General features: G+C 54.0%; 3 protein-coding genes across 4 annotated transcripts; 2 read left to right on the forward strand and 1 right to left on the reverse strand.

The window, feature by feature from the left end:
• The first annotated feature begins 7 nt into the window (after nt 1-7).
• Nucleotides 8-1026, forward strand: LOC119099765 (hydroxylysine kinase-like). Its single transcript, XM_037222828.1, has 2 exons — nt 8-135; nt 813-1026. Exons 1-2 carry the CDS (start codon nt 22-24, stop codon nt 1002-1004), a joined length of 306 nt encoding a protein of 101 aa, XP_037078723.1. The 5' UTR covers nt 8-21; the 3' UTR covers nt 1005-1026.
• Nucleotides 1027-2385: 1359 nt separating this feature from the next.
• Nucleotides 2386-9250, reverse strand: LOC119100738 (transcription initiation factor TFIID subunit 12). The gene is made up of 5 exons (XM_037223839.1): nt 9032-9250; nt 5469-5631; nt 4039-4250; nt 3187-3379; nt 2386-2681 (listed from the first exon to the last, which is right to left on the reverse strand). Exons 2-5 carry the CDS (start codon nt 5623-5625, stop codon nt 2554-2556), a joined length of 690 nt encoding a protein of 229 aa, XP_037079734.1. The 5' UTR covers nt 5626-5631; nt 9032-9250; the 3' UTR covers nt 2386-2553.
• Nucleotides 9251-9355: 105 nt separating this feature from the next.
• Nucleotides 9356-21120, forward strand: LOC119100737 (ATP-binding cassette sub-family F member 1). Of its 2 annotated transcripts, none has more exons than XM_037223837.1 (16): nt 9356-9429; nt 11500-11697; nt 12039-12228; nt 12352-12428; nt 13187-13327; nt 13956-14056; nt 14655-14739; nt 15451-15591; nt 15985-16077; nt 16554-16693; nt 17169-17400; nt 17799-17979; nt 18409-18587; nt 19336-19494; nt 19859-20006; nt 20774-21120. In XM_037223837.1, exons 2-16 carry the CDS (start codon nt 11509-11511, stop codon nt 20962-20964), a joined length of 2247 nt encoding a protein of 748 aa, XP_037079732.1. In that variant the 5' UTR covers nt 9356-9429; nt 11500-11508; the 3' UTR covers nt 20965-21120. The 2 variants fall into 2 exon arrangements, with proteins under 2 accessions (XP_037079732.1, XP_037079733.1); XM_037223838.1 differs by lacking the exon at nt 9356-9429 and adding an exon at nt 9518-9631.
• The last annotated feature ends 457 nt before the right edge of the window (nt 21121-21577 follow it).

Here is a 21577-nt window from a genome sequence, read left to right on the forward strand (position 1 = left end):
TTCGAGCTGGCGCTGATCGTCATGTACCTGATGATCGACTGCTCCGAGGTCGACCGGCTGGACGTGGGCGGGCACGCGCTGGCCGGCTACCGGCGCCACCGGACCCCCACTGCGCTTGAGATGGGCCTGCTCAAGGTTAGTGGTGAAGAGTGAGATAGGGAAAAGTGAGGAGGAAAAGGAGAGGGAGGGAGGGAGGGAGGGAGGGAGGGAGGAGAGAGAGAGAGAGAGAGAGAGAGAGAGGAGAGAGAGAGGAGAGAGAGAGAGAGAGGAGAGCGAGAGCGAGAGCGAGAGAGAGAGCGAAGCGAGAGCGAGAGCGAGAGCGAGAGCGAGAGCGAGAGCGAGAGCGAGAGCGAGAGCGAGAGCGAGAGCGAGAGCGAGAGCGAGAGCGAGAGCGAGAGCGGAGGCGAGAGCGAGAGCGAGAGCGAGAGCGAGAGCGAGAGCGAGAGCGAGAGCGAGAGCGAGAGCGAGAGCGAGAGCGAGAGCGAGAGCGAGAGCGAGAGCGAGAGCGAGAGCGAGAGCGAGAGCGAGAGCGAGAGCGAGAGCGAGAGCGAGAGCGAGAGCGAGAGCGAGAGCGAGAGCGAGAGCGAGAGCGAGAGCGAGAGCGAGAGCGAGAGCGAGAGCGAGAGCGAGAGCGAGAGCGAGAGCGAGAGCGAGAGCGAGAGCGAGAGCGAGAGAGAAAAAGAAAGAGGGGGAGGTGACACCAAAACTGTGACGCAACCCGGCTGTGATCGTGATTCCGTATCCACTTCCGGTTCACCCGACACCGTGACCCAGCTGGGTGGTGATTGTGACCTGTGTTCCCCGGTCGGCAGACGTGTATCTGCGCTCGGTTCGCCCAGTCGCTGGTGATGGGCGCTTACGCCTTCCACCAGAACCCGGCCAACGAGTACGTCATGACCACGGCCGTCAACGGCTGGACTGCCTTCAGACGCATCTGGGAGGAGCCGCAGGAGCGCCTGTACGCTCGCTGGGAGGCCATTGGACGGCAGAATGGCCGCCAGTAGGCCGCAGATACGCGGCTCTGTGAGCTGCATGGGGTGTGTAATCTAGGAGTAGCGTATGGGACAAGGCGCAGGGACAAAACCGGAAGCAGGGCATAGGACATACTGCGGGTAGACGACGGGTAAGCAAGGCAGAATGTAGATGGGAGGTTAGTGGGAGTCCATAGGGCTGTTAATTGCGCGCAAGGACCAGAGTTAGGACGGGACCAATTAGCCGGGAGTATAGTTGGTGTGGTGTGATCTTATTACAACCCTACCATACCTTGTTAGAAAGTGAGCCCTGCAGTGGCCGGGGGTTTGAATTTATGACCGCACGTGACTTGTGCGCCTGGTATGTCATGACCACTGTGAACGTCGTGCCTAGACCAGCAATAATCAGGGGGCGTTTGTCGGTTACCTCACGCACTGTGGACGGGTATCTACATAGTCAGTAACAAGCTCAATGATGACACTGAAAGGTCCCGCTGCGCCGCCAATAGCACGAACGTGAACGATTGGAGGACGCTGTTACAGGAAGATCCCGTTGTGGGTCAGCGCGCTGTTGTTGATTTGTTACAATTGCCTACCGGAAGCGGGACGTTTGGACTGTGTCGGAAAGACCAGCTTGTCTCCAGCAATGCCGCAGAAGCGGTTTGATGCTTCCTGACCATTACTCAGATCTGTGAGCAATTTTGATGTGTTTTGAGAGCGAAATGAAATGATGCTTGCCTGTGCTGTTACTTTGGATATTATAATATCTTATGCAAATATCTACGTTGCAACCGCGGGTCGTTACATGTTGTTACGTAACGTGCAATCGTTTAGGCCATGTGCGCCGTTAGACCCTAGTATTCAAAGCCGCCTTGTTACGTCGCTGGTTTTAACATTCGGCTTCCATTGCGGTTACGATTGCGGTTGGAATTTGCTCGTTACTATCTAATGTCCGAGGACATGGCTGAACTATGTCCCGGTCTGTTCTGGCTGGATGAAAATTATCTGCATGGTCAGTGATGTTCGTGAGAACTACGATTGATGTGCCAAGTATAGCGGGAGCCATAGTCGCGTTTACCACTGCCATGTCTTCCCCTTTGTGAACACTGGATGTTGTCCGTTCTGCGCCTTCGCACCAGGCATAATCATCGTAGTGGTGCGCGATGAACCAATTGAAATTTGTCGCTTTCTTGTGGCATGTCCGTGGCCAGTTTTAGACGTTCCCGTCTGACAAGAGGTGCTGCTTTGGGTGCTCATGCTTTGATCGTGTCGAATATACCTGAAGTCCGTTATTGGACGACTCTTTTCCTTTGAGACTTGTTTATGACGCTGCCTCCGCGCATCTCACCAGCGAGCCCGACACATCTGCCCGGACGGCGGCACGCGCCAACCACACACGGCCACCAGGCGAGGAGTCGCGCGCGAATTGCATTTATTGGTCAGCGCTGATCTCGATACAAAAAAATACAATAGTGCTCACTGGCAACGGTGTCCCGGACGGACAGGCCGGCGCCCGTGCCGGCCGTCTCGCCCCGCCCCGCCCCACGCACAGCACACCTGCCCGTCCCGCGTCTGGAGGCCGTCAGTACTTCTTCAGCGCCTTGCGGATGATGGCCATGCGCTGCTTATGCGCCTCGGTGGTGCCGCTCCGCTTGTACGGCCGGATCTCCTCGGTGCCGAAGCCCGGGATCCACATGTTCCACTTGCGCTCTGCAGCGGGCAGGCAGGCGCCCGTGAGCCGGCGGTGGACACGACCGCTCTCGACGGAGGGAGGGGGAGGGGGGGGGGGGGGGGTCGCAGATCATAACACATCCACCGAGCTCCGGCGGCCATACGCCCTTAAGACTGCATGTCAGGGTCATTAAAACATCACGAACAGCGCGAGGCCGCTGCCGCTCCCCTGGTCTGCATTACCCAAATACGCAAGCGTGCCCAAGCACACACGCCCAGTGCCAAATCAAACAATGACCCCGTCGCGTCATGCAACAAACCGCGGCGGAAACGTTTCAGCTAGCTGGTCGTGTGTACTCCTACATGCCAGGTCTTAGTCACAACACCACCCCAGCCATCGCGAGCAGACGTCGCAGGCGGCACCCCGCCCCCGACCGCCGGCAGCACGTCCCCCGGGACGTACCGAGATAGAGCTGGACGTCTTTCACGTCGCAAGCGGGCACCCCGCCCCCGACCCGCCGGCAGCACGCCCCCCGGGACGTACCGAGATAGAGCTGGACGTCTTTCACGTCGACAGTGGCGGCCCGGCGGTGCTTGGCCAGCTGGCAGGCCGTGCTGACCGTGCTCTCGATGAAGTCATCGGCCAGCTGGAGCAGCAGCTCCTCCACCTCCTCGTCCAGCTGCTCGTTCGGGTCCACTTCCTTGACGAGCTCGTGCAGCCGCTGCTTGGTCAGCACCTGATGGCAGGAGGCGCCGGGCTCGATCGACGGTCCCGTGCGCCGATCGGCCGGGGGAGGTGTACAGTGCGGAGGCGTGACCTGGGCGGGTGCAGATGCCGGTGGAGGGTGGCGGTGGACTCTCCATTTGTGCACCCAAGTGTATTGTCCGGTGCACAAATGGAGGTGCAACGGAATAACGTCCTGATCGGACCAAGGGCTGTCGTAGTGGACACCATGTAGCAGACTGCGGTGTTGACAAGTTCAGAACACAGGCCCAGCACACCGCATCTTCTAGTGCAGGAGAGAAAACAACCGTAAACCAATCACTGGTGTCGTCCAAGATGCTGTTCAAACCGGACTGAGACATGCGTTTCCATTGCAGATTGAGACTGGATAAGTACCACACGCATTACGACAAAGCTAGCCCGCAACACCTGCATCGCCATCTCTTCACCCATCCCGTCCCACCGCGTTACTCATGTCTGCATAAAATATCCTTAAGAAAACTTTCTGAGCGATTTGGTTTTGGAAGACGGCTCCATCTATAATCAGGATCCAGATCCAGGCCCAGATACAAAATAAGGCCATCGCTGATCCAGAATCACTGATAAGGCACGCCAGCTCAGTCCGACTGGCTGTTGTGAGCTGCGAGCAGGCCTGTACGCCTGTGTCTGTACCTCGCCGGCAGCGGCGGTGGCGCCACTTGTCCTCTGCTGTTGCTGTTGCTGCTGCTGTTGTTGCTGCTGCTGCTGCTGCTGGGCCGGCTTGGCCTGCTGCTGCGGCTGCTGCAGGCCGGCGGACTGTAGCGTTACCACGCCTTGCGGCACGGCCGAGGTGGCCAACGCGGCCATGCCCGGCGGCTTCGACACCAGCGTACCGGCCAGCACAGCTGACGGATAAACGGCAGCGGTCAGTGGGACGGACAGCACAGCTGACGGAGAAACGGCAGCGGTCGGCGTACCGGCCAGCACAGCTGACGGATAAACGGCAGCGGTCAGTGGGACGGACAGCACAGCTGACAGAGAAACGCGGCAGCGGTCGGCGTACCGGCCAGCACAGCTAACAGAGGAATACGGCAGCGGTCAGCGGGACGGACAGCACAGCTGACGGATACATGGCAGCGGTTAGCGTACTGGCCAGCGCAGCTGATGGAGAAACGGCAGCGGTTAGTGGGACAGACAGCACAGCTGACGGAGACACGGGAAGAGGCAGTGGGACGGAGAGCACGGCTGGTGGGGACATGGGAGGGGTTCGTGGGACGGACAGCACGGCTAGCGAAGACACAGGAGGCAGTGGGAAGGACAGCACAGCTGACGGAGAAACGGCAGCGGTCAACAGGACGGACAGCACAGCTGACGGAGACACGGGAGGAGGCAGCGGCACGGCCAGCACGGCTGGTGGGGATATGGGAGGGGTTAGTGGGACGGACAGGACGGCTGGCGGAGACACGGGAGGAGTCAATGGGACGGACAGTACAGCTGGCGAAGATAGCAAAGGATTCAGTGGGATGGACGGCACAGTTGGTGGAGACATGGGAGGGGTAAGTGGGACGGACAGCACGGCTGACCGAGAAACGGCAGCAGTCAGTGGGACGGACAGCACGGCTGGTGGAGGCACGGCAGGGGTTAGTGGGACGGACAGCATGGCTGGTGGAGTCTAGGCTGGGTTCTACAGAATGGACAGACCCTTTTTCAGACATTCCATTGTCAAAAAGGAGTATGATTATTGCGCAGTACAGAAACCCACTGCAGCCAAACCTGCAACTGCATCTGGACTTCTTGCATGTTAAGCCAAGAGAGGTCTTCACTTGCACAAGCCAGGCCTACATAGAATGTTCGCCTACAAACTACATATGACAGTAGCGTGATCATTTGCTATCAGACATATGGTTAACTTCCACATTGTTTACTGACTGGCACTATTTGTGTGCGCATTATCCTGATATGCATTCCGGGCACCTTAAGTCGAGTCCATCCTGTAAGTCCTGATCCTGTCACAGACTCTCATTCACGAGGAGACAGAACAAGTCAGTGGACGGTGTTGAAACTGACAAGATGGCACGGACGTTTGCCGGGAGGCCAGCTGCCCCCGGGCGCCCAACTCTCACCGGACGGCTGGGGGTTGTGGCCGAGCAGCTGCTGGCCAGGCGCCAGGGTGACGTAGGTCGGCTGCACGTTCATGCTGACGGCGCCGGCCACCGACTGGGCGCCCGTCAGCGAGACGAGCGTCGCGCCGGCGCCGAGGCTGGCCGGCGTCTGGGACATGCCTCACTGCCGAACGACCGAGGTCAGGTCAGGCCATGTCAGCAACACAGGAATGTTCTATGTCCCAAGGTAGCCAGCATCTGGGCTATTTTCACCCAATTTGCCCAACAGAAGCATGGGAAAGCACAACACACATCCTAAATGTGCCTTTTTATTTGTTTACCCAAGTGTTGTCCCCAACCAGTGTTCCAAAATGCATCCAGTGGGGTATCCAGGGAGTAAATATGAATTCACACTACCAGAATGCTTGCTGTCCAGCAGCCTCCACACACAATTTGTTGGCGACAGTCTGTGGCTCTTTGACCTTGAGCCCAGACACATGGCCCGCCTAGTCCATTTGTGAAGCCAGAGGTGCCTAGCTGCTAGATTGACCACCACTCGGTTTGATGCTGATTTGCCAATTTTTGACAAGAGAGAGCTACAGGCAGTGAACCCCAAGCTGGGGGGAATCAGCATGAAAAATATTGTTGTCGCTGCCACCAACTTGGCCAAATATTCAAACACTGCTTATTATCTACTATGGTTGAAGTCTACTGTAATGTATACACCATGGCTGCATGTTCAGCACTTGTTTGAGCAAACTGGTGCCAGCCCTGTTGAGCATGAGATTTGGTCATGGCCTGCATGCACTGATGACATGAGCAATGTGCACAGACTGCACGTGAGATAGCAAATGGCCATGGCATTTAAGGTACACTTCAATTTCACACATTGATACCCATTGGAGAATTAGGTAAAATCATGCATCATCACAAATACTGAACAACTGCTTTTTACTGATGACCATTAGCATGTGGTGGATATGCCTTGTACCAAGCCCACCTCATTTTGGAAGTGATGATACCTGCACTGCTTTAGTTTACTTACACAATGCATAAATGTGCCAGTTTCAATGAGGTTATTTTCCAGGTCATATAAGATGGGCTCAGTGATCTGATGACTGGGGTCAATGGGAATCATCAACACAGCTTTATGAACAACATGAAACTGAATGATGCCTGCAGTTTTGAAGTCTGCATGTGCCTATAAGTCCAATTCTCATTGAGCTTATGAACCCCTGTTGACTTAAGTCTTGGCACAGAATGCAAAATCACACCCCAGTGACAGTGTATTCTGACCTTAAAGCTGGTCAATGGATGCAGCAAGTTTGAGCTGAGCAGGAGTTTTGAGGGTATGGAGGTCCATGATACAGATCCCAGTGAGGAGTGATCCCAATCATCCTCGATGGGGCTGCCGTTGTGATCATCTTTCCCAGGTCTTCAAGCACACCAATCAGCTAGGTGATGCATGACTGACATGGTCAAAAGCTGTGCCAGTCTTCAGAGAATTGATAGGAGGATGTCAGAAAAAATATGGTGGCCTCTGAAAATGGATTTCACAACCCACCACTGAAAAGCTGCCAGAGATAAGGTGCAATCAACTCAAGGTAATTTTAAGCCTATCTTTTCTAATATGGGGATTGCAGTGTTCAGATTCCATTCATGGGGTAGACACACACTGTCCATGGACCTTCAGCACAACATGGAGAGGGGAGCACCAGGCATCAATGCCACCTTTCGCGAGACTGGAACTTTAAATACACTCAGCAACTGAGGCTAGTTATGATGTCACCTGCCTTACTCAGACAGGAGCAGCAGGCACAGCAGGAAATGACCCTGTAACTCCAGTTTTCCAGACCTGTCTACTCAGCATGATGGCATGAGACCACATGAGACTGTGCAGTCTCACCCAAATCTGACTAACTCGCTACATTGGTATTGGTGCAGGTTCATGATTCAGGATTCAGAATGTGACTTAGGATGTACTCCATCAGGCCTGGGAGCGCTAGAAGGTTTCAGGCTCGCTAGTTATGCCTGAGCAATATTCCTCTGCATCTACATCCTCAAGCTGTGATTCCTTGATGAGCCAAGTCTATTAGGATGCTGGAGTTCTTGGACTGGTGTTCTTGTCAGTATACACTCTGATTAAAAGCTTGTAGCAGATCTCCACCTTGTGATCAGCTTGTGTTGTGAGCTTGTTGTTTTTGCAAGGTTTCAACTGCTGACCTTGACTTCAAGCATGATTGAGATGAGATGACACAGAATAAGACTGAAATGATGCATGTAACAAAATTTAGAAATGGAGAAAATTGGAAATGACTCCCTTATTCAATCAGAAATTGTCAAGGCATTTTATATGTTTACAACCTTTCCATGATGTTCATGTTTTGCATGGCATTGGTATGTGTATCATCTGGGCTAGACTGGCCTGGATAACACACTCAGCTTTTGATGATATATCATACCACCTGCCTTTAACTCTGGCACAAAGGGCAGGTACCAATTTAAATAATACCTTTTCCCTCCAATTTCCAAAATGTCCAGCACAACTACGCTACCACCAGCACCATATCATATTGGTAGCTAAGCAATTTCAAATTAGCCACGAAGACTTCAGGCAGCACCATATAACATTTCATTTCCAGGCACCTGATACTTTTCCAGCCACCCCATAAAAAACAAATAGATAAACCTATCCCTGGACCTTAACATAGCACATCAAAAATTTGGATATAACAGGGGTAGTGAACCTGTAGTTTTGCTGAAAGCAAGGATAGATGTAACAATATCCAACAAACTCAGAGACTGCCTTAAACAAACTCAAAGAATGTTATTTGTACATATATATTGTACCAAATCTTGGCCTACACATGTAGCACATGTCACACTGCAAAAGTTAAAGTCATCTTTATGGTTGTCATATTATCATGTCTGTCCCTAAACAAAGCTACTTGCACCACGTCCCTGTAGTCAAAGATCCACCTATTGAATTGAATCACTCAACTGAAAAACATTTTTCATAGGTGTGAATAACTTTGTTCATACCAGCTTCTGAAGTTTGCTCAGAATAGGTAAACCAACAAAAAACAACCACAAGGGCAAGTGGTGATGTGGCAGCCTGAAAGCCCTGAGATTTCTCTGTTTGCATTGTGAAATTCCAGTGCATTTTAAATGCTCTTCATTCAGTAACTTTGTGATTAAGATTGTGGGGAAAGATTGTGCAAGATAAGATTGTGAGGAAAATCTTGGAGACACCCTGGTCCTAAAACCATCAGTCCTTGCCCCAAGCAGAAAAGTTGGCTGCCAATTTGGGGCAGGATCAGGCCTCGACTTGTCTGCCAAGTTGTGCAGGCTGGCTTCTTCCCATACCCAGAATTACAGGCACAGAAATGTATGAAAAAGGTCACAAAAAGCTTGCTCAATATATGTTTGGACTAGCCGTTAAGTCTAACCACATATGACAGGAAAGTGGAACCTATACCAGTTTATCAACTGGACTCTGCCTGTTATCCATGCGTCGCAGCAGCTGAATGGTACAGCTCCATTCGACAGGCTTTTCATGCACAAGGTATTTTCCATGGACTTACATCACACGAATGTCAACACATGCTGATTTAATCCACGGCAGGATTGGAGACAACTGCTCCCACGGACCACCTGTACCAGAAACGCAGCCCGCTCGCCAACGGACAACAAATCACGAATTTCAAGGCACTGGAAAAACGGCTTTGTCTTCGTGTTCAATCATTATATTTATGCATGGTGAGAATTATATTATACCAATGAAATCACGTATCACAAAAATATATGGCGAAAGTAGAAGTTGCTTCGGTCTGATTGGTTGTTATTAATGCTTCTCTGTTATGAGTAACTGACTTGCGACAAACGTGGCTTGCGACACTGATTTGCGACATATGTACGCAGTAGGGGCGAATGCATGGCTATCGAAAGCTGGCGAGCGGCCTTTACGTTGGGAGAGAGTGAGGTGAGGTCATCTGGTCGGACCCGGCTTCAATTGGTGTCGATTGTCAACCAGGCCCTAAGTGTTTGCGTCTGCAGAATGAGAGTACTTTGATGTAACGGGTTATTTCACTAACATTTATATGGTTGGGAAAGCTGAACGCATGCTGACATCCCAAGGTGGTGCAGCGCTTGCACATTGCATCCTCGTCGCTTACGCTAAAATTGTACGTAATAGTTGATGTATCTGCTGTCGTGTGTTTCTAAAAGGAGATGTGTGTCATTTTGAAGCTATTGTTAGGCTCATTCCTGTATCAAACATTAAATGGTCAGTGCTGCTGGCCATATGTATGTTGGCCAACTGACCATGTGCTGCTGTTTGCTGCCACAATGTTGTCCAATACTCTGAGAGGACAATATTTAAATGCACTGGTGCACCAGTATGTCATGTTCCTCTTTCATTCACACTATTAGGATACTCTGATCTGGATCATATTTTGTGTTTGCCATGCATAAGAGGTGAAAACTAAAAGTAAATATGTCTTCCATCTTGTTTTCCTTTTGTCAAATTTATCTGACCTGTCACTTATCAATGCAGCTCACTGAACCCTACTTTCACTAGACCTGATCTGGCCATGACTATAAAGTTATCAGAAGCCTGGGAAGGAATGCAGCATGCCTCTAAAATGTGTAGGTGCGTGCTGCCCTACCCCTGCCCCACCCCACCTTCTGCATTGTTCACTGCACTCTGCCTGTGACTACATGCTCATGAGCAGATTGATCATCCAGGCCACCCTGACCATGATCATGGCTTTTCTGGGGCCTGCAGAACATCATTGGGATCCCTGACCATATGGTATAGTTTAGTGACTTGCCACCACTGTTTCATGAACAGTTGCCTTCCTTGGTAACCATTCATTGTCTCTTGTCTTTCCTGGTCCGTAGGCCACTACAGTGATCTCTGTAGACTCAATATGACAGCCTTACCAATTGCACCAGTCTCAAAAGGTATCAAGCTCTCTCAGCCACCAAAATGTCTTGTGACCCCTGTTCTGCTTTACTTCCTTAGGGGCTGTGGCAATAATGCTCATTTGGGCTGGTCTGAACCACCCAGAATCCCTTGCTTTGGTGATTGACCATGGTGACTGGGGAAGGGTTGAAAGTTGACTGTGGTATATGATCTGATTTTGTTTATTTCTGACTTTCCTGGACAACCAAGTCTTGTAACCATGTCCAGTAGACCCATTAAATTGATCCAGCGGCAATCATTTTTATGCTTTTGGCAGTTTGCATCATGTATAATATCAAATCACAGAAATGTATGGTCATTAGTCAAGGCTTGTATGGCTGTCTGTTCTTTTCTGCCTTGAGGTTGGAGATGTCACATGCTGTTGTCCATGGTATGAGTCATTCACCAACTTGTTTTGTTCCATATTATGCTTGTTGGGGTCAGTGATGTGGCATGCAGTCATGCCAGGTTACCAATACAGATCGGGTCATGTCAGGTTGGGTATAGATGTCAGGCCCTATGGCTAGTGTCATGCATGGGTAATATGAGTTATCTGACTATATCTTCCAAAATGTTGATTGCTGGCCAGATCAAATAGGCTATCACCTTATCTGACTTATGTGAGTGTTTTGGTCTGTTGATGGCTGAAGAGTGTGATCCTTTGTTTGCCACTGGCTTTACAGTTTTACAATTATGGTCAATTGTCTTACATTGTCACAAGTTATGCAGCCAATTTTTGGAATTTTAACACTTCATGTGACTGCTGACAAAGATAGACATATTAGCATTATTCCTTGGGGAGAAAAAAGGAGATATAGTGGGGTTGATATGTCAGCAACATGCATTTATGGAAACAAGAGCAGAAATTTAGTCTTCTAATGGAGACGATCTCGGCGTTTTCCGGTTTAGAATAACTATGGGTGTTGACGGCTGTATGAATGTCTTAAATCCTTGAAGGGGTTGAGCTGTGTGCAGCTGTAGTTGGCAGAATATCCGAGGCATTGTGGAGTCAGGGGTCCTCTTGGCCTCTTGCATCTTCAAGTTACCAAATATCCAGCTGTTATTTATGCATATTCTTGACCTCAGATCTGAGCCATGCCTCCCAAAAAAGGCAAGAAGAAGGATGACTGGCCTTCAGATGATGAGGCTGACAAAGCATCTTCCAAGCTGTCCTCAATGAAGCTAGACAATGGAGATGAGGCAGCTACCCCTGCTAAGTCAAAGAAGAAAAGCAAGAAAATGGCCATGTTGGCCGATTTAGCAGCCGAGCGCATGGACACAAATGTACGTGGTTACTTTATGGCAGGACGCGCTAGCGGTGACGTGCGTTTTGGCATATGTTTAAATTTCAGGCATGATGTGGAAAATGTGTGGGGGATTTGTGGACCTCGTAGTTAATATTCCGGTGCACAACATGTAGTAAATACTTGCAATATAGTTTGTGAACCTCGTGAGAAACGTCGATCTCAGAGATGGGGTCCAATAGAAGATGCTAAGGAATGTGACTGCTCCGCGAGGGGCGGTGTCGTGACATGACCAATCTTGTTTTGTGGGTAATGCTGGCTGGAACAATGCACAGCACTTACAACAGTGAGTGGTGATGATAACTGATATGAATGTTATAGGGTAAGGAACCAGATGAGCCAGTCTCTGCCCCCAAGAAAGGCAAGAATGAGAAAAAGGCCAAAGAAGAGGCAAAGGCCAAGGCAAAGCCTGCTCCAGAGAAGCGCAAGGAGCCAAAAGCTCCTCCAGCTCCTGAAGAAAATGATGAAGATGAATCCAGATATATGTATGATGATGATGATCGACCAACGGGTAAGTAGACCGCTGAAACTGCACAGGACATCCGCCCTTGTCTGTGCCCTGCAAAAAATTGGGACATGCCCCTCTTGGAATGCTGTCACATTGTGTACCTTTGTTCTGTATGGTTGATTCCAGAAGTGACCAAGGATGAAATGGAGGAACTAGATGGGCAGAAGCTGTCCAGGAAGGAGATGAAAAAGCGGAAGAAACAGGTATGTGTGGATTTATGAAGTGGAGGCTGCTTCTAGAATGCATTGACCAACTCACATTTCTTTAAAAAAAAATGTTGTTGTTTTTTTACTTGTGTTTTATGTATCACATGCTCTATTTAATGTTGTACTAACAGTTGGAGAAAAGTTTTTCATGGCGTAGGTTTGGAGCTTAAGTACACATTACATATTTTAGGAGATAGAACGAGACGCAATATCGGTTGCCACTCCTTGAGTTCATATTTTTCAAGGCGATTTGATGTGAACGCGACCCATAACCATCCCGTCCTGTTTTCCCCCTGCTTCTCTGTTGGATTGTCCCGTGGATGTGTTGTTTCCTCGCCTGTGACTTCCATCTGCTGGCAACCTGCAGTCCGTCATCAGACATTAGCTCTGGAGTGTATTGCAGTGTGAACAAGTGTATTAGATATTAAACCAATCAGGGATTGTACGCACTAGACGCACTAGGCTCTGTGGGAGGATGTATCGACGATGAACTTACCTCGACAATTTCTTGAAAGAAATATGGGAATTGGCCAATTTTTCCAACCCATTTCTTCAAGGTACAGTTTGACTCAACCAGTGCAGCTCCTGTTCCTCCTTTTTTCCCGGTTCCTACTTCTGTTTCTTCTTTGTTCCTGCTACCTCGCAGTCGAAGCCATGCCGCTTGGTGGCTATCGCTACTTGCCGGCTACAGTTCAGTTGCTTCCGCTCCTCCGTGGCCGTTCGCCCGTGACCTGTGCTGACCCATGGTGTGGCAGATGGAGCTGCAGCAGCAGATGGACGCCATGACGAAGAAGGGCGGCCACGGCGGCTCATCGCTCGACTCCAACTTCACCGTCTCGCAGGCGGACAAGTCGCAGTCGCGACAGCTTCAGCTGGAGAACGCCGTCGACATCAAGGTGGGACATGCCCGCGTGCACATCTAGCAGGTACCGCTGCTGAGTCTGTCGGATCTGCGCGGGCTGAGTGGTCTGTCGGGTCTGGGCGGGATCAGTGGTCTGTCGGGCCTGGGCGGGCTCAGTGGTCTGTCGGGTCTGGACGGGCTCAGCGGTCTGTCGGGCCTGGGCGGGCTCAGTGGTTTGTGGGGTGTGGGCGGGCTCAGCTGCCTGTCGGGTCTGGACGGTTCGGTGGTCTGTCAGCTTTAGACGGGCTCTGTTGGTACCAGTTGAGACCACAGACTACACTCGTTTTGTTGTTTCGGGTGGGCTAATGTTCGCGCTGAGTGCGTGTGATGAATATCAAAGTCTTGGGGTACGCTATGCGTGTCTCATGATTTGAGTGTTGTCATTACATCGTGCATGAGACTTTACAAGTCGCGCCCGTCCCAACGTGGTAGCGTGTTGTACAGAGTGAGCCTAACTGCCTGGCGCGCCGGAGCCAGCACGGCCGCTGGGCTGTGTCCGCCTCCAGCAAGCCCGTCTGAACGTCTATCCGCCGCTTTGTCCCAGGTGTTCATCCTCCTTGTCCCAGGTGTTCAATCCGCCTCCAACAAGCCCGTCTGAACGTCTATCTGCCGCTTTGTCCTAGGTGGAGTCGTTCAGCATATCAGCGCGGGGCAAGGATCTCTTCGTGAATGCAAGCCTGATGATAGCCCAGGGCCGTCGCTACGGCCTGATCGGGCCCAACGGGTCAGTGGTCGGGCGGGTGAGGGCACCCCAGCCGCGTCGTCCGTCCGGCTATGTGAACACGGCGGTCGGGCCGGGCCGGACTGGGGTCAGTGTCGGTTTGGAGACATTCGTCGTCAGTCCATTGGCAGAACGCTTTCAGTGTTGAGTGTTCGTGAGTGCTCTCGAGGGAATGCTATCGAACGCTTGATGAGGGGAGGGCGCATGAAAGAACCTTGCCTCAAGGCAGGAGAGAAATAAGGCCCATGTGACCAGATTCCAGATTTTGCGTATGTTCAGGCTGAAGGGTAGGTAGGCGGAGGCAAATTGTGGAGACTGATCACTGTGTCATCTGTTGATTTGTGTTTTGATTTTTACACCCTGTACCTTCCCAAGCCATAGATGTAATCCCCAGATGTTTCACAGTGTTTGTCTCTAGTTCAGTCGTAGCCATATCCATTGTGCGATAAGTTTCATTCTGATCAGAATATCCAGCCCCTAAAACAATCGCCTTTGCTGCCGCTACTGACCGTCACCCAGCAACGCACACTCGCGCTAAGATTTTTCCATTTTGAAATCACTTGGGACATGTGTTAAAGCATCGGCCGTAACGCGGTTGCAGGCACGGGAAGACGACTCTGCTTCGGCACATCCAGACCAGAGCCCTCAACATTCCGCCAAATATAGACGTCCTCTACTGCGAACAGGTGAGGCTGGATGGGTGGGTTTGGCGGGGATCACTAGCCGGTACTGAGAGGGCACGCACATTGACGATTCACACGTTGATCGTAGACGTTCATGAAATTCAGTTTGGCTGTCATGTTCGAGTGGAGCGTAGCTCACTGAGCAGTTCCCGTACGCGTCTCTGCCGGTTTTGCTGTTGGAAAATTCGCCTGCCTTTTATCAATTCGAAATTTGGATCGTGCAGATGCCTGTTCAGTCCGCAGTGTGTTGAGCATGCCCCCTCACCCGCTAGTTGCGTGGATTGTCCCGTTGAGTAAGCGTTCTTGGTCCACTTTTGATCCATGATTCTGACCTCTTGGTCCTGTTACTCTCCGTGACAGAAAGGGTTTAGCGCTGTACCGGTTGAACGTCCGTCGTCTGTTGTGACCCTTCGTCGCCGTCTGCGGTATATTGAACCTGATGCGACTACTGGAGCCTGCCTTGTCCCTCTTGTCCGCTTTGTCAATCTCGGCCTGCTGCGGTTTGACCCACGTGAGTTCTTGCGACACGTGGAAGTCAGGACCCATGACCCGTGTTATCATTCGCACACGTCATCCGTCGTGACCATGAGTCTGGCCTGTTAGGAAGTGACGGGCACAGCTGGTGCTGGATGGTGGGCACGGCCTATGTGACTTTGCATGATCTGTTGTGGCCTTGTGTGACCTGGTGTGACCCTCGTTGACCTGTCGTGACAGGAAGTGGTGGCGGACGACACGCCGGCAGTGCAGGTGGTGCTGAATGCCGACGAGAAGCGTACGTCGCTGCTGAAGGAGAAGACGGAGCTGGAGAAGCAGCAGTCGGCCGGCGACATGTCCGTCATGGAGCGGCTGAACCAGGTCAGCACCGCTGTCCTGCTGCTGATAGTACCTTCCGGCTGTGATCCCGACGTCCGATCACCGCCAGATGCCCGAGGAGTCCTGCTGCCAGGGCGCACGGCGCAGTCCCGGTAGCGCCGTAGCGTCGCGTGTTTCAGCTCGGTGTCTGTTGCGGTCGGTTTCGGCAGTGGAGTCGTAGGGACGTCGTGCAGTCACCAGTGGCGTGCTCCAGCCGGACGCAGTTCCTCACGTCGGCTCTGTTTTACCAGGTGCACCCAGCTGGGAAGGCCGGCGGATCATGTTTTGCGCACACTTTCCGCCTCACCAGCTGTGCCGGGCTGTGAGCGCCGGTACACCTGGTGGTGTACCTGGTACACCCTGTGGGTTTTGTTCACGCCAGCTCTGTCTCACCAGGTGTACGAGGAGCTGAGGACGATCAAGGCTGATGCCGCCGAACCGAAGGCCCGGCGTATACTCAACGGTCTCGGCTTCTCCAAGAGTATGCAGGTGTGTTCTGTGCCGTGGTGGGCTGTCGGGCCGGCCGCCGAGTAACCTCAGTACGTGGCGCGCGGTGAGACCAAACTAAAATGAAGGGTTCTGGGACGGCTGGCCGGTGCTGCTGCTGGCGGATGATCCTGGCCTTCAGGAGTCGGGCGCTGTGTGCTGTCTACGCTCCAGTAGCGCCGTCATACCGAAGCGGCCGATGCTTCTGCAAAGTTTCTGCTGCTGTATTTGACAGGCCTGTCAAGGTCACGGACCAACGTGTACAGTGTACGTTTGCTATCCATGGAATGGTGTACGTGGTGTACGAGTTGTGGAGACGTATCAGCTATCTGTAGCGAATGCGCACGGCGCACGCTCGGTGTGGGAGCGTCGGGTCCGGCCTACCCGGTCCGCCCGTGCGACAGTGTGGCGCCACAGACCGCCGTCGTGCGGGCCGTGTGTGGCTCCCTTATCTGACGGCCGGCGTCCGCCGTCGCCAGAACCGGGCGACGAAGCACTTCTCTGGTGGCTGGCGGATGCGTGTGTCGCTGGCGCGCGCCCTCTTCGTCGAGCCCACGCTGCTGATGCTGGACGAGCCGACCAACCACCTCGATCTGAACGCCGCCATTTGGCTTGACAAGTAGGCGTCTCGGGGCAGGTGCTGGGTGTGGCGTGTGGCAGGGCCGATGGCTCCGCTGGGAAGGGGGGAGGGGCTATCGCGTATGCTGGTGGTGTTTTGAGTTGTCGAGCAGCGCCGTTTGTCGCTCGCAACGCGTCGGCGCTGGTTTGGTGCGCATGTGAGACAGGGTATTGTTGACTGTTTCAAGGTCATGTCTATCGGAGGCCTGGTGATTATTTCTCCTCCAGTTGCACTGAACATTTCGTAATATTACCATGATGCTGGTGATGGCGATGGATTGAGCAAATTTGAGATGGGTAGGGACAGCTGCCAATTATTCCAGTTGGATGTGGTTCCGCTTTTGTTTTGAAAATGACAAAATGCGTTCTTCAGTGCAATATGGCAGTTGATATTGCATGAAATGGTGATCAAATCGATCAAAAATAAAATGAAATAGTAATCGTTCGCTACATATGATCCCCGTTTTTGTTTGCAGCTACTTGCAGGGCTGGAAGAAGACGCTGCTGGTCGTCTCTCACGACCAGAGCTTCCTTGACAACGTGTGCACGGACATCATCCACCTGGACCAGCTGAAGCTCTTCTACTACAAGGGAAACTACTCGATGTTTAAGAAGATGTTGTTGCAAAAGAGGAAGGAACAGCTGAAGGCGTGGGAGAAGCAGGAAAAGAGGATCAAGGAAATGAAGCAGTCCGGGACCAGTAAAAAGGTAGACGATTGGTGTGTTGGCTCTTGTGGCTTTCGTGTTGGTGTGTTGTGTTTTGGTGGTCGTGTACTAGTGTTTTGGCTCTTTTGGCATTCGTGGAAATGCCGCCATGGTCTTCCATAGATCTAAAGATCGAAAGCTAATAACTGTGTGGGCGGCATTGCCGCTATACATAAGTCGAATTGAAAATAGTGATTCGTCTCCTTGCGTAGCTCGACAAACATCTGGCTATCATTTGACCCCAAAAAGCAGTGCTTGGGTGCAAGGCACCCCCAATGTTCTGGACGGATGCCGAGTCTTTCTCTGGTGTGCTGTCTGCCACGTTGCGCCGGACGGGTTGCGGTTTCTTGTGACCTTGTTACCACTGGCATCACTTCACCTACCTACCGTTCGCCCGTCAGGTGGCCGAGAAAAAGGAGAAGCAACAGCTGACTCGGAAGCAGGAGAAGAACAAGTCGAAGTCGGAGCCGCAGGAGGAAGACACGGGCCCGACCGAGCTGCTGCAGCGGCCGCACGAGTACTTCGTCAAGTTCCGCTTCCCAGAGCCGCCGCCGCTGCAGCCGCCCATCCTCGGCATGTACAGTGAGTGGACGGGCCAGGCACGGGAACGGACCGTGCGGGAACGGAACGGAACGAGACAAAATGGAACGGGACCAAATAGAATGGAACGGGGCGAGGCGGGACGGGATGGGGCGGACCGGAACGGAATGGAGCGGCGGGCGGAGGCGGGATGTGAGAGCGTGTCTGCCTGGTGCTGTTTACGGCATTGCGAGTTGATGTATGCGACCATATTGGAGTGAGGCGCTAAGCGGCCCGGTTGTACAATGAGGATCTGTGGACTTGGACCGTTCTACAGACAAGGTACGTTTGCGGTCCAGTGTACTCGCCGCGTTCATGCGCGTCGAAGGTCTGGGTGACGTCACCCAGTGCCCACTGCTCGCTGCTGCTGCGGCCGGACTTGTGGTGGTGCTTCTTTATCGCCCCCACCATACGTCCCCCACCCGCCCGCAGACGTCGACTTTGGCTACAACGAAAACCAGGTGCTGATCCGTAACTCGGACTTCGGCGTGGACATGTCGTCCCGCATCGCCATCGTCGGCCCCAACGGCGTCGGCAAGTCCACCTTCCTGAAGCTGCTCACGCAGCAGATCGAGCCGGTGCGCGGCGAAGTGAAGAAGAACCACCGCATGGTGAGCGATGGGGGAGGAACGGGCAGCGATGGCGGCCGGAGTAGGCCGTGAACAGGCGTGCGCAACAGGCCGCTCGCCTGTGTGCTCGTACCTTTAGTGTGACCGCAATGGGGCAGCTCAAATTAGATTCAAGTAACTGGAACTAACGACCTAACGAGCTTCTGACGTATAAGCGGTAGGGTATGAGGTGGTGATCATTGGTGGTTAAGTTGTCATTCAAGCTGCTGACGTCTTGAACTCCTAAGCTTGACGATATAAGTTGGTCGCAATGGGTTGATGGCAGTAATGTCGTTTCCGGTTCTCATAAGTTTGTGCTCAGTTCTCGACCGTTGATGAGGTCAAGGTCGAGGTCAAGAGATGGACTGGATCTGGCGGGCCTGTCCGACTATAATGGATAGGGCGCGCGCCTTGTCTGGCCCTGTTGGACGTGTGTGCACCCTGCCCGGCCTCAATGGACGTGTGTGTGCCCTGTCCGGCCTTGATGAACGTGCGTGCGCCCTGTCCGGCGTTGATGGGCGTATGTGTGCCCTGTCCGGCCTTTATGGACGTGTGTGCGCCCTGTCCGGCCTTGATGGACGTGTGTGCGCCCTGTCCGGCCTCGATGGATGTGCGCGCGCCCTGTCCGGCCGTGTTAGACGTGCGCACGCCCTGTCCGGCCCTTATGGAGGTGTGCGCGCCCTGTACGGTGACGGCTGGCGTTCGGCCGCGCCGGGTCAGCCGACTGTACGCCGCCGTTTGTGTCGTCCAGCGCATCGGCATGTTCAGCCAGCACAGCGGTGAGCAGCTGACGGCCGAGGAGTCGCCCACCGAGTACCTGATGCGGCTCTTCAACCTCAACTACCAGGAGGCGCGCAAGAACCTGGGCACCTTCGGGCTGGCCAGCCACGCGCACACCATCAAAAACAAGGTACTTTTTCCACACTGCCGCCGGCGCCCCGGTGTGGGCCTCGTTCGACGCATTGGCCCTGGGTGATGAAGTTTGGAATTGGGAGAGACAGGCAGGGGAGAATGGACCACACCGGCAACTCCCGAATATCCCGAGCTGTCCGTCTCCGTTCATGTGCTCCGTGTTTTGGCCGGTCCCGCGGCGGTAGGACCTGGCTGATCCCCCCTCCCCCCGCGCGCTCGCAGGACCTGGCTGACCTCGTCCCTCGCGCGCTGGCGGGACCTGGCTTACCTTCGCGCCGGCAGGATCTGGCTGCCCCTCCCCCCCCCCCCCATCCCGCGCGCTGGCAGGACCTGGCTGACCCCCCTCCCCCGCGCGCTGGCAGGACCTGAGCGGCGGCCAGAAGGCGCGTGTCGCCATGGCCGAGCTGTGTCTGATGGCCCCGGACGTACTCATCATGGACGAGCCTACCAACAACCTGGACATCGAGTCGATCGAGGCCCTGGCCGACGCCATCAACCACTACGACGGCGGTACGTGACCGCAGTCTGTGACACGCCCTCCACTGGGCCGGCCGCCAACTCCGCCGGCGTCCCCAGGGCTCCCGTTTGAGCAAATGGCGTACCTGGGCCGAAGCAGCCACGTTCGTGAGGCTACACGAGTCTTCTTAAGTGTCTTATTTTAGTGTCACGATCGTCGTCTGTAGTATAGTGGGAAATGTGGGTTATTTTGGATTGTAAAGTCTTCCCAATATGTTCAGTGATAATCCGGGCCTTCAGTTTTGTTTTTTTCAGTCTTCAGTATCTTCCCCAGGTCATGCACGTGCCCCATGCCAGGCCGCTCCATGTGTGAATGTGTCTCGTTATCGGTCAGGTTTGTCCCATGTCCGGCACCGGCACCCTTTAGATGTGCCACTGAAATAATCTCATGTTTTCGTTTGAGATCAAACAATATCAGAGGGCCCTGGGAAGCGCCGAACCGCTCTCGGTCTCCTGTCTTCAGTAAATTCACCCTTGCAAAATGATCGCTCGACCCAACCTGTGATCGATCGCCTATCGCATCGCCTATCGCAGCGAATCACTTAATCTTTTAACGGTTGGCGTATGTATGTGTGATTGATATAACGATGGACGTATCTATGTATGATTGACGTATGTATGCGCGAGATGCCCACATAACGACCGCTGTCCCATGGGAGTAGAGGCCTCCGCTATCGCCCCTCGTCAGCTCCGTGACGTCTCCGTGACGTCCCCCAGCCGCGTCACCGCAGCGCGAGCGTGACGGCGCGGCCCCGTTACAGGCGTGGTGATCGTGACGCACGACGAGCGCCTCATCCGCGAGTGCAACTGCACGCTCTACGTGCTGGAGGACGGCTGCATGCAGGAGATGGACGGCGACTTTGACGACTACCGGCGCGAGCTGCTCGAGAGCCTCGGCGAGGAGATTAACAGCCCCAGTATAGCGGCCAACGCCGCCGTCGACCAGGACTGAGCGGCGGCGGCGGCGGCGGCGCGCTAGGCGGGCGAATGAATTGACTCTGCGGGTGGCGGCGGTCTCTGTGGGACGCTCGGCGTTACGTGATGCGGCGACGGCGGCGAATGCCCCGGCGTCCGGTTCGGTGCTGTAATACACGCGGGCTTGTCTACGGCGCGTTTATTGTACATTGAACGAGTTCAGACACGAGCGTGGCGGGCTGGGCAGTAAGCGGCGATTGTGGGAGTCCGGCGAGATGGGGCGGGCGGCCTGCTTCAGTCGGCCTTGGCTGGGGTGCGCCGGCCCTTGGGGCTGCTGAGCGTCACCAGCGGCACGCGGCGCGGCGTGACGGGCGACGGCTGCGGCGCCGGCGGCTCGGCCGGCCGCGGCGACGCCGGGCCCTCGTCCAGCTCGCGCGTCGTCTCCTCCAGGTGCAGCACCAGCTGGGACGACTCGTCGACGGGGGCCGGCTCGGGCGGCCCCGGCGACCTGGGAGCCTCCTCAGTACTGGCGGCGGCGGCCGGGGCAGGCCGGCCGTTCGGCCGGCGCGGGCTGGACAGCGTCACCAGCGGCACGCGCCGCCCGCACTCCGGGCCCGGCCGGGACGGTGTCAGCGCCGGCTCCGGCTCCG

The sequence above is a fragment of the Pollicipes pollicipes genome, unplaced genomic scaffold (genome assembly GCF_011947565.3).
Source record: "Pollicipes pollicipes isolate AB1234 unplaced genomic scaffold, Ppol_2.1 Scaffold_4881;HRSCAF=5763_pilon_pilon_pilon, whole genome shotgun sequence".
Classification (NCBI taxonomy): domain Eukaryota; kingdom Metazoa; phylum Arthropoda; class Thecostraca; order Pollicipedomorpha; family Pollicipedidae; genus Pollicipes; species Pollicipes pollicipes.

Bases quoted from the DNA above. Each gene is read 5' to 3' on its own strand.
- LOC119099765 (XM_037222828.1), top strand. From the start codon at position 22: ATGTACCTGATGATCGACTGCTCCGAGGTCGACCGGCTGGACGTGGGC. The intron at 136-812 runs GTTAGTGGTGAA...CCCGGTCGGCAG, and splicing joins TTGAGATGGGCCTGCTCAAG to ACGTGTATCTGCGCTCGGTT.
- LOC119100738 (XM_037223839.1), bottom strand. From the start codon at position 5,625: ATGTCCCAGACGCCGGCCAGCCTCGGCGCCGGCGCGACGCTCGTCTCG. The intron at 4,251-5,468 runs GTGAGAGTTGGG...TTTATCCGTCAG, and splicing joins CCACAACCCCCAGCCGTCCG to CTGTGCTGGCCGGTACGCTG. The intron at 3,380-4,038 runs GTACAGACACAG...TCCTGCCATCAG, and splicing joins CCACCGCCGCTGCCGGCGAG to GTGCTGACCAAGCAGCGGCT.
- LOC119100737 (XM_037223837.1), top strand. From the start codon at position 11,509: ATGCCTCCCAAAAAAGGCAAGAAGAAGGATGACTGGCCTTCAGATGAT. The intron at 14,740-15,450 runs GTGAGGCTGGAT...CTGTCGTGACAG, and splicing joins ACGTCCTCTACTGCGAACAG to GAAGTGGTGGCGGACGACAC. The intron at 16,078-16,553 runs GTGTGTTCTGTG...CGCCGTCGCCAG, and splicing joins GCTTCTCCAAGAGTATGCAG to AACCGGGCGACGAAGCACTT.